This window comes from Acomys russatus, chromosome 7, assembly GCF_903995435.1.
Source record: "Acomys russatus chromosome 7, mAcoRus1.1, whole genome shotgun sequence".
In the NCBI taxonomy this organism is placed as follows: Eukaryota; Metazoa; Chordata; class Mammalia; order Rodentia; family Muridae; genus Acomys; species Acomys russatus.
In genome coordinates, this window is record NC_067143.1 from 53,197,260 (window position 1) to 53,216,032 (window position 18,773).

Sequence of the window (18,773 nt, forward strand, 5' to 3'; positions counted from 1 at the left end):
GTGAGTTTGAGGCCAGCCTGGTCTACAAAGTGAGTCCAGGACAGCCAAGGCTACACAGAGAAACCCTGTCTTGAAAAAACAAAAACAAAAAAATAAAAAACAAAAAAGAGGAAAGAAAGAAAAAGAAAAAGAAAATACCAGCGATAGTAGAAACGGATTTTAAAGGGCATCCTTCTGGGGGAATCACCTTCTGGATGAGGTGAATGGGGGCAGGGGTGAGGTTGTGGAGCAGGCTACCTCAGACGTCAAGCTGTTGCCATACACGCTACCTTGGGGAAGAATCAGTGAAAAATGATCTGCTGACATGAACTTCGAATCCATTCAAGTCAGTCATTTGGAAGAACGAGGTCATATATCGATGAAGAGAATAAGAAAGATGATAATTGAGTTAAAAGTAAATTCTGTAATATCTTGGAGTGTGTTTAACAAATTAAACTCACTCTCTTTTTCTTTTTTTTTTTTTTTTTTTTTTTTTTTTTTTTTTTTTTGAGACTGGGTTTCTCTGTGTAGCCTTGCTGTCCTGGACTCATTTTGTAAACCAAGCTGGCCTCAACCTCACAGTGATCCGCCAGCCTCTGCCTCCTGAGTGCTGGGATTAAAGGCAGTGCGCCACCATGCCTGGCTTAAACTCACTTTCTTTGCTGCCATACTTTGGTAATAATATTTTTATTTAAAGCATTGATCTCATTAACTTCGCCAATGTGCCATAAATATGCCATAAACAATAAATATGATTGTTTTTCCTCAGAATCTAATAAATTATGTTTCTTTTTAACAGTAGTGAATCTTTCCTTTAGAAGATAAATTATTCCTGTAAATGTTACTTTCTTTCTGGAAATGCATTATGAATATTTTCAGACCATATACATTTTAAAAGGTATACATCCTATCTAGATGTACTACTTTTTAAAGATCTAGCTCGATTCTTTTTAATTTTTGTTGTTATTTTGTTTTGTTTTGTCAAGGAGAATGGGAACTGCTAATGTCTTTAGAGACTGTTTTGGAATCAGGCTAATCCATCTTTACAAGACAGGAATGAGACAGGCACACAGATTCTTTATCCTAAACACCTCCTAATGCAAATATTATTGTTTCAGTCCACCTGCACTCCCAATTCTGTGTGTAGAAAAGCATGAAAAGGAGGCTGGGGAGAAGGCTCAGCAGTCAAGAGCACTTGTTGCTCTTGCAAAGGGTCCAGGTTCACATACAGCACCCATGTGGTGGCTCACTCATATCCAACTGTAACTCTAGGTCCAAGGGACCTGACACCCTGTTCTAACCTCCGTGGGCACCAGGCATGCACAGGTTGCGCACAGTACATACATGCATACATGCGTACATACATACATGCAAACACTCATTCATAAAATCAAACAAATCAATCTTTGAAAATTTAAAAGAAAAACATGTAAGATGCTAAGTTGATATCAAATATAAATATTACTAGTGTGATATTTGGAACATCTTATCCTATGTCTATACCTAGCCAGAACTCAATAAAAGATGTAAAAACATTGATGTGTAGAAAGAAGGGTAGATGAATGGATGGATAATTTTTGAAATAAAAAGGTAAAATGGTAGTTGTGGAGTTGTAGTAATGAGTGTATAGGTGTTCATTTTGAAAATCTTTTTAGTCTATTGATTTATTCATTCAATCATTTATTTTTGAGACAGAGTCTCAGAATGTAGCTCTGACTGGCCTGGGACTCACTGTGTAGATCAGGGTGGCCTTTGAACTCACAGAGATCCACCTGCCTCCACCTCCCTCCACCGTGCTGGGGTTAGGGTGTACTCTGCTCCACCCAGCCAATTCTCTTTATTTTAATGTATGTGTTTGAAGTCATAAGAGAGCGTTGGAGAAAAATGTCTGTAAAAGCTTGTTGATTTGTCCGTTCTGCATAGTCATGGTTTTTGACTACTGAAAAACAAGTATGTTTAGTGGTCAGTTCAGGTTTTCTGAATATTTTTTCTCATTTTGGATGAATTTTTAGTGCATTTTGGCAGCTTTCATTTCCTGTGTAGCTGTCCACCTATCAGATGTGGTGGCGCAAATCTTTCAGATCCTATCTGTCTCTGCAGCCATCTTCCTTGTTATTTCTGTTTGTGCCTTGTTTTGGTGACACTTACCAGTCGGCTTTATTAATTTTGCCACAAATGTGCTCTGTTTCCTCAAGTATTATTACCTTATCTAAATATTTCTTCCTATATTTTTTGTTTGTTTGTTTTGTTTTGTTTTGTTTTGTTTTGTTTTTCGAGACAGGGTTTCTCTGTGTAGCCTTGGCTGTCCTGGACTGCTTTGTAGACCAGGCTGGCCTCGAACTCACAGCAATCCGCCTGCCTCTGCCTCCCGAGTGCTGGGATTAAAAGCATGCGCCACTGCTGCCTGGTTCTTCTTATATTCTTTATTTTGTCTTCTTGCTATTTCTTGAAAAGCTCATTTTTCTTGTTTTCAATTAACTAAACACTCTCTCTCTCTCTCTCTCTCTCTCTCTCTCTCTCTCTCTCTCTCTCCTACTCCTACTACTACTACTACAGTCTGTGATATTTTGAAGTGAATTTTGTATTTAGTGGGAATGTGGCAGGATGATGTTTTTCACTTGCAACTTTTCTAGAGACTGTAATCTATTTTTATTCTAATTTTGTCAGGTTATCCTTTGGCAGAATTCTTTGAAATTCCTTTTTCCAAGAAAATGCTATTAGATATACTATTTTTAGTTTATAAAACATGTAGGCATGAAAACTGACTAATATTGTACAGGTATTTGATTTTCTAGGCACTTTTAGTATTTCTTGCATTGTGAATCCGATGTTTGTTTTATGTAAAGGAAGATAGACCGAGCCTGAGAGTGTAGCTTGTTCTCCTTCCCCCTGTCGCTCTCTCACACGCACAGTGCTTCCGTTACTGTAGTGTTACTCTACTGCGATATTTTATCTTTTTATCCTATATTATTTTTATTGAAAATGAATTAAGAATTTATGAACTGCTTTGGATACAAAGAGATAAGCTTTTTTTTTTTTTTTCTGCCTTCACTCATGTGTCTCTCTTTCCCTGGGGCTGAAGTGTAAATGAGATGCTCTTATGTCAAGACTGAAGGTGGTAGAAATAAAAGTTCAACATGAGTGACATAGCTTGGAGATGTGCCCTGTTGTGAGAAGAGCTCACACCTACGAATTTCATACCATGTGCTTTTCTGTTACAAAGAGCTCATTCTGATTCTCCGGTTATGGTTCAGAAAGCAACCCAGAGATTACTAACCGAATGGAAAGTTTGAAAATCTAGACTTTTTTATTCTACACTGTTTTTACTTTGTTTGGGTAAAAATCTGGTTTTCCTGCTTGCTTACAATCTAACATAGTCCCAAAGATGTTGTAAGGTTAACTCATGCAGACATTACATACTAAAAATTTTAAAGTGCTGTCTATAGCTTTCATCCCCTAAATGGAAAGAGCTGGCCCTAGGAGATTCTATTAAACTTTAATTATTTATGAAGCTTGATCTTCTCCTTAATATTTTATGAAATGCTTTGTATATGTAACTGAAGCAGATGTTGCCATGGATAGTTTGTCTATGATAGTGGCTCCAAAAGCAGCTCCACTGTCCCGTAGAGTGTTTGTTTTTTTCTTTTTTCTTTTTTTGTTTGTGTTTGTTTGTTTCTTTTTTTGTTTTTTGTTTTTCGAGACAGGGTTTCTCTGTGTAGCCTTGACTGTCCTGGACTCATTTTGTAGACTAGGCTGGCCTTGAACTCAGAGCAATTCACCTGCTTCTGTCTTCCAAGTGCTGGGATTAAAGGTGTGTGCTACCACGCCCAGCTTAGAGCGTGTTTCTATGTGTTTGCTTTCTGACTGCAAAGGATGCCTCTCCTACCAGTTAGTAATGCAGCTCTTTGAACAAACAGTTCATATCTTGACAATTTTATCCTGCATTTCTTTGGAGTTTGTTCATAAAGTGAATTTAATAAAATAAAGAACAAAATTGTGATCATTTCAGAGGATATATGAAAGCCAGCTGTGGTGGCACACACCTTTTATCCCAGTGCTCAAGATAAAGAGGCAGATGGATCTCTATGAGATTAAGTCTAGCCTAGCCTAGTTTATATCGCTTACATGGCCAGAGGTACATAACAGAAAGACTCCATCTCAAAACAAACAAACAAAAAACAATGGATATGAAAACGGCATTTAACAACTTTCAATGTGTGTGTGTGTGGTCAAAACAAAACCCAGCAAACTAGAAATAAAAGGGAATTTGCAGGACATGCTAGCATAGGTGAAAAGCCAATAGCTAATACCTTGCCCAGTAGTGAAATGCTGCGTGTTCATAAGATCAAGAACTACTCTCGTGACTGCACTGTACTGCTGTACTCAGGGTCTTTTAAATCAATTCCAACAAAAGTAATATCCAAAGAATAAAATGCCCATGAGTATATTCGACTGAAGAATTACATACTGAAAATTATAAAGTATTGCAAAAGAGGCTGTAAATAAGTAGAAATAATAAACATTCATAGAATGGAGGTTTCATATTGCTGACTTTATAGTATTACATAAAATGATCTATAGATTTAATACAATCCCTATCAAAATTCCAATAGCCATTTCTGTTTATAGATGTGAAAAGGACGAGCCTCAAGTTTATGTGGAACCCTAAGAAACCCTAAATGCTGAAATAATACTGAAAAGGAAAACCAAAATTGGAGAAATCACAGATCCAGCTTATGAAGCTTACTATAAAGTCACAAAAATCAAGACAGTATGTCATGGACATTAAGAGAGATAAACGTGACCAGTGAAATAAAGTTTAGGTTTTTAAATAAACCTGTTATTTACGTGGGCAACTGATTTCAACAGAGGTACCCTGACTATTCAGTGGAAAGGGTGTGATCTTCAGAAAAGGCACCAAGACAAATGTATAACCATATGCCAAAGACTGGAGTTGCATATCTGCTCAATTTTTTTTTAAGATTTATTTATTATTTATACAGTATTCTACCCACACATGTGCCTGCCCACCACAAGAAGGCACCAGATCTCATTACAGGTAGTTGTGAGCCACCATGTGGTTGCTAAGAATTGAACTTGGGACCTCCAGAAGAGCAGCCAGTGCTCTTAACCTCTGAGCCATCTCTCCAGCCCATCTGCCCAGTTTTTAATGATCTCAAATAAATAAAATAAAAGCAAATAAAAGATGAATAAAGGGCAAGCAATGTCGCTAAGTAGAACTCAGATTGTGTTCAGTTAAACACTACTCACTCCTAGCCTTCTTCAAAGTTTATAATTCAGTAAGTTGTTTTTCAGACTTAAGCCTGTGAACTGGTCAGGCGCGGTGGCACACACCTGTAATCCCAGCACTTGGGAGGCAGAGGCAGGAGGATCGTTGTGAGTTCGAGGCTGGCCTGGTCTACACAGTGAGTCTAGGACAGACCAGGCTAAACAGAGAAACCCTGTCTCACAAAACAAAACAAAACAAAACAAAAAAGAAGCTGTGAACCATATACACATAATGGAAGTAAGGGGTGTGTGTGTTTGTTTTGGTTTGGTTTTGGTTTTTGTTATTTTGGTTTTTGTTTCTCTGTGTAACAGTCCTGGCTGTTCTGAGCTCTCTTTGTAGACCAGGCTAGCCTCGAACTCACAGAGAACCACCTGCCTCTGCCTCCCAGGTGCTGGGATTACAGCTGTGTGCCATTACGCCTAGCCGGAAAAGCAAAACAATACAAAAAACTTTTTTAAAAACAAGAAAATAAACTAAGAGAAACCAAGGACTGTGTTTCCAGCTCAGCTTCTCTTTTCTCTTCCGTCTCCACTAAACTGCCCCATAAGATTTTATATAGTAGCTATCATCATGTTATTTGTCTGGTCTCCTAAGCTGGAAGTGTTTAAATTAATACTTGCCAAATTTAGATTCTTGAGAAAATCAGACACATAAGTAATAATGCAACTAAACAAAAAGTAAGTTGTGTAACACTTGTTTCTTTTTGATCACATAGTACTGGAAGATTTCTTATTTGTTTAGAAAATAACAGAGGTCCAAGAGAGATGACTCAGTGGTTAGAATCAAATAGTGGTCTTGTTGAGGACCTGACTTGGGTTCCCAGAACCAACCTTAGGCTGCCTGTAACTCCAGTTCTAAGGTGTCTTACAACTACTTCTAGCCTTCACGGATAGCTGAATTCACAGGTACATAAACCCATACACAAACATGTATATACACGTAATTAAAGATAAAATAAATTGTTCTTTTAAAGAAAATAAATCAGACACGGTGATAAAATGGCTTTAATTCCAGCATTTGGAAGACAAAGGCAGGTAAATCTCTGTGAGTTCAAGGTCAGTTTGTTCTACCTTCCAGGCCAGCCAGAGCTCCATAGTAAAACTCTATATCAAAAATAAAAAAATAGCTGAATAAAATCTTACTCTTTAAGTACTTAAAAATGTGTGTGATTGGATGCAGGCCATCTGGCCAGCCTCTAAAATTTAAACTTTTGAATATAATTACTGGACATTTTAACCTTACTTAAGACTTACAGCTTCCTGTTTTGTCTTTAGGTGGTACGGGACTATAACCTTCAGCTGTTTCTACAAGAGAATGCTGTATTTCACAAGCCTCAGCCCTTCCAGTTCCAGCCTTGCGACAGTGATACTGTAAGGGAGTTCTACATCTTCATTTCCCTTGTTTGTGCTTGAATAAACAGCGGAAGCTGAGTGTGTCTCATAAATTTTATAACAACTATGAAGGCATAGAGAAACCATACCAGTTCTTTCTTAATATGGCTAGCATGCCCAGTGTCTTTGTGCTAATAACTTTCATTATGTAAGTTGAGTTAAAGAAGTTATAAAAAATCTGAAAACAACCAGAAAAGAAAACTTATTCAGTGGATTTTTTAAAAAGTATGAATTGTGTTCTCTGGCCATGAAATTCTTCATACTGTACCCTTCCAGCCAACCAGTGGCTGAATTTTAACCAGAATAGAATTAATGAAAGGAATGATAAATGTGTATGTGGAATATTTTGGTTGTCTTTATATAAATTATAGGTCTTTGATAATTCCTTCCATTTCTGAAATTGTTAAAAGTAGCAATGTTAAGTCCCTATGGGCAACTTTAAAATAGCCGACATTAGTCATCATTTTTTGAGTTAAGGAGAAATGTTTACAATTATTTGAATTTTGAAGAGAAACAAAATATCAGTCGGACAACAAAAATACAAAACTTACTAGTACAAAATGTTAAGACATGTGTGAACATATCTGGCATATTCTCTTAAAGCAGACAAGCTAAGACAGAAGGCGAAGACTTACATTTAAGTCTTTAAATAAATTAAGAGTCAGTACCAGAGGAGCTTATAATATGATTCAAAGGTTAAATGGATATATGTTTGACTCTTCTTTGTTTCTTTTTCCTCCAAAATAAGGTCTCAGCTTTGTAGCATTGACTGTTTTCATGTTCACAGAAATTGTCTCTGCCTTTTAAGTGCTGGGATTACAGTGTGAACTACCATACCCAGAGTTCCCCCCTTACGTTCTAAATAGCCTTGTGTTGGAGGCTATATGGAAGAAATGGAGGGAAATTTTTTTACATGATAATCTTTTTCTTTATAATAATGCCTCTCCCTTTAAATTTACTTATTTATTTATTGTCAGTGTTGGGGATAAAACCTAAGGCCTTGTGCATGCTTGGCAGGTGCTTTGTTGCTGAGCTACTTCTTCAGCTTTTCTTAGAGTTTGACTTTTTTGAAGATGAATAAGCAGAAAGTTAGAAGATACAGGATATGATTCTGTGTGTTGACTCATTACTGTAATTCCAGCAGACAAAAGGATGAGGCAGGAGAATTGCCTTGAGTTTAAGGTTAGCATGTGCTACCAAATGAGATGCTGCTTTTAAAAGAAAAATATACATAATATGAACAAGTTTATCAAGCTTCACAAACTTAAAATTCTGACCAATTTTAGATATTTTGTCTTTACCCATTTGCCACCAAAACATTAGAATAATAGTGACTTTTGCCTCACTTTTCCAAAGTTCATCCATATCCCTGAGACCTCTCTGTTTCTAGGCACTGTGCTAATGTTCTTAGCTGTTATGTCCCTGTTTGCCTTAAAATTCTAACTCTGTGCTGTTTTCTGTCCTTGCGCAATCTTTACTGGGCAGAGTTTAAAAGCCGCCCAACTGGTGGATATTGAGCTCTCCCCTGTCAGTGCTCTGAGAATGACGATAGCTGAGGTATATGGGGCGTGGGCAAGGGTGGAGGGGTGGGATGTGTGGGCTTGCATGCCACTGAAGGGTGGGACCTGACATTGGAATAAAAGTCATACCTGTATCTAAGGGGCCCTTTAATAAATCAGCCATGGCTTTCAGCTTTTACCTTATAAATTAGAAAGTTTTCTTTATTGTACATAATCAAGAAAGTGAGGTGCTCATTCTTCATCTTATCTGACACACCTTAACTTTCCTCAGTACAGGATCATTGAGCTAATACTGCCTTTATTAAAAGAAAACTGGAGCCTCAGAAGTAAAACTTGACCAGAGTCCTAGCAGGATTAATATTCTTTCTACTACACATTTTATCTTCTGAAAAGGAGTGCTCAATGCTTGTGGAACAATTTTTTATAATAGAAGATAAATATGATTTTACAAAAATTCACTCCATATTGTTAACTATGAAATATTTTATGTGTATGTGTTTTTACTTCCATACATGTCTGTGCTCTTTGTGTGTGCGTAGTGCCTGAAGAAGCCAGGAAAGGGTGCTGAAACCCCTGAGTCTAGAGTTTAAGATGGCTGTAAGCTGCTATGTGAGTGCTAGGAACTGAACTCAGGGCCTCTGTAAGAGCAGCCAGTACTCCTAACCACTCATCTATTTCTTCAGCCCTTGTGTGTATTTTTTTCTACTCAGAAAGAATAACCTCTGCCCCTGAGGTTTTTTTTCCCTCTCCATAAAGTCTAATATTCTTAATGAAGATGAAGCCACTATTTACCTATTCCTTAGAGTCCCAAGTCAGAGCTACTAACTCACTCATCCTGTGAGGTGAACATCAAAGGACTAATTACCTCTGTCCTCAGTCTGTATTCTAAAAATATTCTTGTTCACATCCTGTTTTGAAGCATATGTCATTTCAGTAAACACTGTGAATCCCTGCTGTATACACAGGTCACTCCACTATATGCTAAACTACAGACCATGGACTAGATGAGCTCATAGAGAAGAATAAATAGGCTTTAACTGCATATGGTGGCGTTCTCTTGGTGTCCAGTAACTGATATAATCAATAAACTCTGACGTGGTATGATTTTTTAAAACAGGTTTGTTGAGGCATACTTATGATATAATTTACTCAGTTCAAGCATGCTCAATAATTTTTGTGTGTTTACAAAGTTATTTAAGCATCATCATAAGTAAATTCTAGAACACTTACATGACCATGAGAAGACCTCCTCATCTTCATTTTCATTTCCTGACACAGGCAACTTATACTTTTGTCTTGGTAATTTACCTTTTCTAAGCATTCCACTAAATTTAAGCATGCAGTATGTGCAATCTGTTGTATCTTGTTTCTTTCATCTAACACGTCTTTTAGATTTATCCATGTTATTGATGTACCTGTAATTTTACTTCTGACTAATATTGCATTATATGACTATTCCACATTTTGTTTATCATTTGGTGGATATTTAGGTTGTTTTTCACCTTGGCTTTTACTATGCTAAGAAGACAACTAAGTCAGTAAAGTGCTTGTCTTACAAACACAGTCTGAGTTCAATACCCTGTTGAAGTTATTTTTATAAAACTGTGTTTCTCTTGGCTTATTTTTTTAACCTAGCTATCACACAAGTAATTGAGACTCTTTTATATTTGTTTAAGAATAAGCTTCACAGCACAATCTTGAGCAGCTTATGTCTGTTCTTCGCCCTCTGTGTTATTTGTCTGGCTACCAGCAAACCTCCCAGTGATGCCTGCACGTTTTAGCTTTCCTCTGCGCCAGCTCCTTCTTCCTGGTCTTTCCTGCACCCCACCTGAGCTGAGTCCCCTGCTCCCTCCTCTAACTCCGCCTCCCTGACTGGCAGGAAATCCAGCCCTGATCTCTCCCCTACTCAGCAATTGGGTGTAAGCTGCTTTATTGGTATACTGGGGAACAATTAGGGAGTAGTGTTTACACAACATGGAAACAGAAATCAGCATTTAAACTACACTATAACCTTATGCCTATAATGCCCAGAACCCACATCTTTAAAAAATCAGGCTGGGCAGCATGCTTAACAACCCCCAGGGAAGATCATAGCAATTAGTTTTCTAGTGCCAAATGGTTAGCCCTGAAAACATACATGTAAGTAATGTACAGACTGAGCAGGTAAATATTTAGAAATATGTATATACATATGTTTGCATTAATAATTAATGAAAGAAGAGAGCATGAATTTGACTGAGAACAGAGACGGGTAAATGAGAAGGTCTGAAGGAAAGAAAGGGAAGGGAGAAATGTTATAGTTATAATTTAGGGGGGGAATACCAATGCTGTGGCTAGTGGAGACAGGTGAATCTCTATAGCCCGTCAGCCTAGCCTGCTTGGTGAGCTCCAGGCTAGTGAGAGACTATATCTCATAAAAAAGATAGACAGCACCTAAGGAATGATGCTCAAGGTTGTCCTCTGGCCTGTAGCACGCCCACACATGCGCGCACGTGTGCACACACACACACACACGCACGCACGCACGCACTCCCATGGGGGAGTAATGGGGCAGATAATGTGGCCATAATCATTTCTTTATATTAATGTCTTCATTTCTCTAGGGTTACTGGGTCATGAAATATTTATGTTTAAATCATTTTTGGGAAACTGCTAAACTGTTTGCCAAAGTATGCACACCATTCTTTTGTTTCCACTAGCTTTGTATGAAGGTTCTTGCTTCTGTATATCATAACAAATATTGATTGTTGTCTGTCTACTTTTGTTGTTTATTTCACAGAGCTGGAGGTCAAACCAAAGGCTCTATGTATGCCAGGCAAGCACTCTGCTGCTGAACTATATACTAGCCCATCTCTGATTTTAGCCATCATTCTGGTTATAAAATAATATTTTATGGCAGTTTTGATGACTGGCTGTTGAATGTTTTTATGAGCTTACAAGACCTTTATATATACTAGACCTTTATACTTTGTATTTAAGTCTTTTAATCTGTTTTTAAATTCTTATGTTGTACTTAGATTTTTTTTCTTCTTGTTATAGATTCTTTGTTTTAAGGAAATTTTTTAATGTTTATTAATATAAAAATCAAAGGTCAAGTTATGAGAGTTAATTCTCTCCTCTTCTGTGTGTGTCTCAGGGATCAAACTTAGGTTATCAGGCTTGATGGCAAGTGTCCTTACCCACTGAGCCATCTCTCACAGGCCCTTGTTATGGATTAAATCTTGACAATGAACTAAAATTTATTGTGCAGACACCAAGAAACAACATAGCTGAAAATGAAAAATACTAAAAATTAATGGATGACATTCTTTGGACATTCCTTCATGCTAGACATTTTTCTAATTGTATAACCTATTTTTAATTCATTTAATATTTATGACAACTCTATTTTAGATGCAATATTGAATACTTGCTTTAAAGTTGAGGAAGTTTGTTCAAAGTCACTCAATTAGTAAGTGCTGGAACTGACAAAGTTTAAAAGTGAATGATCTAGTCCTAAAATGACAAGTAGCCTGTGATGATGAGACAGACATTGAAAAAAAGCCATTTTGTAACCAGCATTTTTGTTGGGTATTTTATATATAATAATAGATGGAGAACTAGAGAATTTATTCAGATAAGACAAATACAAAATCCATTGCAGAGACAGGATAGTATTTATTGTTAATTTTATAATTTGAATTAGGAGTTTTGAGCTACTAATATTTAATCTAGGTTTAGGTGAGATATGTTTAGAATTATTTGGATTTCCAACTTTACTGCTATAATAACATAGAACTCTTCTGAATAATTTCATATACTATTGTAAAATTTAAAAACAAAAACAAAATTCTTTCTGCTAAAATAGCATATGTGTATAATCTCAGCACTTGGGAGGTTGAGATAGGACTGTGAGTTTGAATCAGCCTTAGCTACCTAGGGAAACTCTCTGATACGAAAAACAAAGAGAACCTTTGAAGCCTTGGAAAGAGAGCACAACAATTAAGAGCATTTGCTGCTCTTGCTGAGGACTCATACCGCCTGGACCCACATAGCCAGCAGCTGTGGCTCTAGCTCCAGAGGGCCCAGGTCTCTTCTGGCCTCTGTGGGCACAGGCACACAGGTGGTGCACAGGCAAGACATCCATACACAGAAAATAAAGATTTTAAAAAAAAAATATATTTATTTATTATTATGTATACGGTGCTCTGTCTGCCTGCATGTACACCTGCAGGCCAGAAGAGGGCATCAGATCACATTAGAGATGGTTGTGAGCCACCATGTGGTTGCTGGCAATTGAACTCTGGACCTCTGGGCCTGTCAGTGCTCTTAACCTCTGAGCCACCTCTCCAGCCGAAGATTTTTTTTTTTTAAAGAGAATCTTTTCATATATAATAATTTGTTTCAAATTGCACCATGCAAGCCAGGTGTGGTGGCACACGCCTTTAATCCCAGCACTAAGAGGTTAGGCGGATCTCTGAGTTTGAGGCCTGTGAGAGTATGTGACCAGAAAAGAATGTTGGATTCTCTGGGCCAGGAGTTGAAGGCTCAGTTGTCAGCTGCCCCATGTGGGTTCTGGGAATCAAAATATGGTCTTTTAGAAGAGCAGCAATGTTTTTATCGATCTAGCCAGCTCTCCAGCACTGAACCTTGTTGTTTGAATTATCTTATTTCATACTGATAGAACTTCTTTCAAGTTATCTTAATGTGTTATAATAACTTAAGTTTAGAATACCACACCAAAAGGAACTTACCAAACTGAGTTTTATTCATGTGTATGTTCATGTTTGTGGCCATGTGTGTGTGTGTGTGTGTGTGTGTTCTAGTACACCTGTGCATGTATTTACAATTGTGCCTGTGACTAATTCTAGTGTTTGAACTCAGGTCCTAATGCTTGCAAGACAAGCACTTTACCATTGAGCTATCTCCCTAGCCACTAAAATGAGCTTTTAAAGCCATATTTCTTTTTGTTCATTACTACCATCCATTGGGGAATTGTAGTGTTAACAATCATGTGTTACAAAGGACACCAGCCAATGGCAAGGCGGTTTTGGTCTAGTAACTCAGTAACTGACTTGGTGGTCAACTCCGAAAGGAGACTTTCTTGTCTCTATTTGCATACATACACAGTTTTTGATTTCTAAAGTGTTCTTTATATCCTCATGTTACAGTTTATTAGACAATATCTACAAGTCAGATATTTTTTAAAGTCAGGGAGGTTGACCCACACCTATAATCCCAAACCACAGAAGGCAGAGGCAGGAGAATTACCCTAAGTTAAAAACCAGCCTGATCCACATAACAAGTTTCAAGTTAGCCAGTTATACATAGTGAGGATCCTGTTTTGACAGAATGAAAAAAAAAAAAGAATCCTAAGATGAATAAAGTACAAGAAAGACTGAAATTAGTTTTTAATGCAGAATTACTTAGGAAGATAGGAAATGTGCACTACACACACACACACACACACATACACACACACACACACCAATAAAGCTCACATGACAGACATACATTCAAGGCAAAACATTCATATAATATATAAAATTTTAGAATAAGCCATGCGTGATGATGCCTGCCTTTAATTCCAGTACTCAGGGAGGCAGAGGTAGGTGGATCGTTCTTGAATTCAAAGCCAGCCTCATCTACAAAGTGAGCCTAGGACAGCCAAAGCTACACAGAGAAACTCTGTCTCTAAAAAAAATTTTTTTAAATAAAAATAAAACAAGAGCTTTGGTTATTTTTTTTAAATTGCCCTAATGTATATAAAAGGCAAATCTGTTGTTGGGGAAATTTACCTGCAATTTTTGTTTCTGTACATATGGTGATGTGCATGTGAGTATAGGTTCTGGAGAGGCAGAAGAGAGTGTTGAATATTGTGGGGGTGGAGTTACAGGCAGTTGTGAGGCACCCACTGTGTGTGCAAGAAACCAAACTCCAGTCCTCTTCAAGAGCAGTTTGTAATCTTTAACTACTAAGCTATCTCTCCAGCCCTATCTGAGAATAATTTTTTGCTTGTTTTGGTTTTGTTGTTGTTGTTTTATGTGCATTAGTATGAATGTGTCAGATCCCTGAGTACTGGAGTTACAAGCAGGTGTGGGCTGCTGTGTGGGTGCTGGGAATCGAACGCAGGTCCTTGGGAAGAGCAGACAGTGCTCTTAACCATCTCTCCAGCCCCTTGTTTTGTTTTGTTTTGTTTTTAAAGACAGGATTTCTTTGTGTATCCCTGGCTGCCCTGGAACTCACTGTGTAGACTAGGCTGGCTGCCAGCTCAGATCTGCCTGCCTCTGCCTCCTGAATGCAGAGACTAAAGGCGTGTGCCACTACTGCCTGGCTTAGAATTCTGAACATGAGGGATGGATTTTTCCTTTTGTGGAAATTTTGTTGCATTTAGCAGTTCTCATAAATGAAGAAGATAGTGAGAAGAGAATTTGTGGCAAGTCCTTTTGTTAAGTAAATAAATTTATCTTATGTACATGAGGGCACAGTATCACAAGGAAAGGCTGACTTTCAGAGGACAGGTGTCATTTTTCTGGAAACTTCAGTATTGTTTGTCAAATGTTTAAAGGGGTGTCCCTTCTCTTTAACCTTTCAAAAGGACTTACTTGTCTTTCATAGAAAGCCTACCATATGCTACCTACAAATTCTTGGAATGTTATAACTATAAAGATCCAGATTTTTTTTTCTTAAAAGATCACAATTTTATTTGTGTCATTGTATTTCATTTGTTCCATTTGTTTGTTTGGGAGTCTGGGTCTTGCTATATTGCCCAGGCAGTATAAGGCAGACATGTAATCACCTGTGGTTCTGCAATGCTTTCCTAGTCTTGTGCTCTTGTTACTAGAAAATGTGTGGCTTTCTCTTTTGAGTTATTAATCTCAATGTAAGAACTTAGAAACAGCCTGGCCTATATAGTGAGCTCCAGGACTACATATGGAGACCCTGTCTCCAAAAGAAAAAAAAGAAAGAACTTAGAAACACTCAGGAATCTCAAGGCCAATTTTATTAGTGTTTGGTAAAACAAAACAAAACAAAAAACTACCAAGGCAGGCAAGCAGCCATATCAGCTGTAGAGTGGAGTAAGACAAAATAGAAAGTGAAAAGGCCATGCCTTTCAAGTTAAGGTAAGAAAGCAGGCAGGTTCAACAATGGACGCCAGCACACAGCCACATGATAGATAGGGTGCTGCATGGTGGAAGGCCAGGATGGGGGGTGAGGGGGTCAGAGAACGATTGAGAAAGCCCAAAATGGGGCCAGTGAGATGGCTTAATGGGTAGAGGCACTTGTCATTAAGCCTGACCACCTGAGATCAATCCCTGGGGCCCACATAATGGAAGGAGAGAACCAATTCCTCCAAGTTTCTCCTGGTCTCTATATGTTTGCTACAGTGTGTGCATGCTAGCTTCTAGTACTATGTGATGCAAGTTTTCCAATCTGCTGCTCTGAGTGGGGTTTCTGGAAAAGATAAGTACATTACCTCATTAATGGGATTATTCCTCCACTGTCTTAGCACCTCTTCAGGTGAATCAGCTTTTCTTGGTCATGGACTGCTGGCCAGTGATTGGGAGAAAACATCATGTGTGTGATGTTCTGATCCTTGATGTAGATCAGAATGCCTGTCTCCACCCCAGGCCCACAATACTCCATTCTTTTGACCAAGAAGCTTTACAGTGGTTCTCAGCTTGTGGGTTTCCACCCCGTGGGGATTGAATGACCTTTTCACAGGGGTTGCCTAAGACCGCCAGAAAACACAAGTATTTTCATCACAATTCATAACAGTAGCAAAATCAGTTATGAAGTAGCAATGAAAATAATTTTATGGTTAGGGGTCACCACAACATGGGGAAGCTGTACTAAAGTGTCACAGCATTAGGAAAGTTGAGAACCACTGATAAGGAGTGGTAAAACGGATACCTTTCCAGTGTTACCAGACAAAAAGCAGGTGGAGCCCAAATCAGATCATAGGGAGGGGTTCATCTTTAGTGGCCTCCGAGGCTACGAATCCCTGTGTGGCTATCTAACACTGACTTTCTGTGATGTGAGACCTTGCTTCCCACAGTAGTAGGGCATGCCTTGCACTGTCAAGTGCTGATTAAGGAAAGACCCTCTGGTCCAACTACAGATTGGTAGACATTATGGTGGAGGTAACAGTACTTCTCTTTCTGTTCTCTTTTGTGTTGTAGAGTCGACAACTAGAATCAGAAACTGGTACCACAGAGGAACACAGTCTAAATAAGGAGGCTCGGAAATGGGCCACACGTGTGGCACGTGAGCACAAAAATATTATTCACCAGCAACGAGTAAGTATGGTAGAGTACGCTGGCTGTGCGCAACTGAAGTCAGATTTCAGATAGACTTTATTTTCCAATGCACCCTGATCACATTTCATTTCTCAGTCTTCTCAAGTCTAGCTCCCCTTCCTTGTGACCTCCCCCAAAGAAAAAAAGAAGGAAAAAAAACCCATGGTGTCCAATTTGTGTTACCCAATATACTCACTGGAAAATGGCAGAACACTAACCCCTTTATAAAAAAAAAAAAAAAGGCGGGGTATGGTGGCGCACGCCTTTAATCCCACACTTGAGAGGCAGAGGCAGGTGGATTGCAGCCTGGTCTACAAAGGAGTCCAGGATAGCCAGGGCTGTTACACAGAGAAACCCTGTCTTGAAAAACCTTGAGAGAGAGAAAAGGGTGGGAGTGTGAGTTCTTTTCAATGGCTTCCTGTCTAGACTGTTTCTTTGGGGGAGGGGAAGTAGGGGAGAGAGGTTGTCACAGAAGCCTTTTATAAGATTTCAGGTAGAGTTAAGGAGTTGAATTAATTAATTAATTAGTTAGTTATTTTCTGCCTGTGTACCACGTGTGCCTGACACGTAAGTCAGAAGAGGGCATTGGGTAATGGATTCACTAGAACTAGACAATTGTGGGTGCTGGAAATTGAATCTGGATTCTCTGGAAGAGCAGCCTGTGCTCCTGATTACTGAGGCATCTCTCCAGCTCCAACAACTTGAATTTTATTAATGTGAAAAATCTTAATGTATGCTTTGCCTATACTTTCTCAATAGTCAGAATTAATGCTCTTAACTGTTACCTACTTTGAAAATCTCATAAGTTTTTTTTTTTTTTTTTTTTTTTTTTTTTGAGACATGGAGACCAAGTTGGTCTCCAGCCAGTGTCAGCTTCTAGCCTCCACACAGCCACTGCATGGGCAAGTGCACTCATGCATGCATGTTTATATACATATACATATGTGGTGAAATAGAAATACATGTGGACATCAGCAAATGAAATTACTGTAAAGTCATAAAAATGAAATCAATTTTTCAAAATTCTGTGTCAGCATAAAGTTAAAGTTTGGCAGTGTCCCTATTATCAGAATATAGGAAACGGTAGAAATGGTACAACCTTTTGGGTATGTCTATTAATACTAAAATATAGAATTATTAATAGAACTAAATATAGCATATATGTATCATATGTTAATAATATAGATATATAATTGATAGAATTAAAATATAAGATTGATATTAAAATATATAGAATATATAAATTAGGCAATGTCTACTAATATTAAAATATAGAAGTGCAGGGTAAAGCTCATTAATAGAACACCTGTTTACTGTGAGCAAGGCTTGGTCACCAAAAATGTAAAACAGTGAGCAAACAAACAACATGTACATCTTTCAGTTTTATGTTTCATTTCAGATAAATATCCCAAGGGTCTTGGTGTAGCACTGTTTGCAGTGTTGAGAAGTTTGACAGACCCAGCAGCAGTACTCTTAAGTGCTGTGATGTTAAACTGTGAGCCTGTCCCTAAAAGAATGGGGTCAGTCTCTGCACACATGACAAGGTTTGGTAGAAACATTAGGGGAATGATATATCACTTTTATTCCTCTCCACAAGCAAAACTTTTGTTGTTGTTTTGTTTTGCTTTTCAAAACAGGGTTTCTCTGTGTTGCCCTGGCTGTCCTGGACTCACTTTGTAGACCAGGCTGGCCTTGAACTCACAGCCATCTGCCTGCCTCTGCCTCCCAAGTGCTGGGATTAAAGGTGTATGCCACCACGCCTGGCTTTTTTTGTTTGTTTCTGAGACAGGGTTTCTCTGTGTAGCCTTGACTGTCCTGGACTCCCTTTGTAGACCAGCCTGGCCTCAAACTCACAGCAATCTGCCTGCCTCTGCCTTCCAAGTGCTGGGGTTAAAGGTGTGCACCACTACCGCCCAGCCCACAAAACTTTTTATAAAGAGTTTGGAAAAGTACAAATTGACAGGGTAGTATTATCTTGGTGTAAAGAGTATGTGATGGATTCATTGTGCAGCAATGAGAACTTTAGTCACTTTGTAAAAATTGTTTTGCAGGAATACTCCATAATGAGGTAGGTGTGGTGATACAAATCTGTAATCCTAGAACTAGAGAGTTAGAAGATAGAAGACCAGAATTCAAGGCCATCCACCTGGTAAACTTGAGAATAGCCTAAGCTTCATAAGACCCTGTTTTTAAAAATCCAAAAACTCTACATCCATAAATTAAAAAAAAAAAAAAAAAAAAAGCTATACGTGCAATGTAATTCTGCAATGAAAATCAAGTGCATAGATTGTATCTATCAATATCTTGGTTTTAT

General features: G+C 38.2%; 1 protein-coding gene across 2 annotated transcripts in view; it reads left to right on the forward strand.

The window, feature by feature from the left end:
• The window catches only part of Fchsd2 (FCH and double SH3 domains 2), a 175,747-nt gene that overhangs the window by 123,771 nt on the left and 33,203 nt on the right, over positions 1–18,773 (forward strand). Inside the window, exons 10-12 of one of the 2 annotated variants that reach the window (XM_051149058.1) lie at positions 6,544–6,639; positions 8,146–8,217; positions 16,343–16,459. In XM_051149058.1, coding sequence (XP_051005015.1) covers positions 6,544–6,639; positions 8,146–8,217; positions 16,343–16,459 — 285 coding nt within the window. The remainder of the gene's footprint in view (positions 1–6,543; positions 6,640–8,145; positions 8,218–16,342; positions 16,460–18,773) is intronic. The other variant, XM_051149059.1, reaches the window with a different exon arrangement.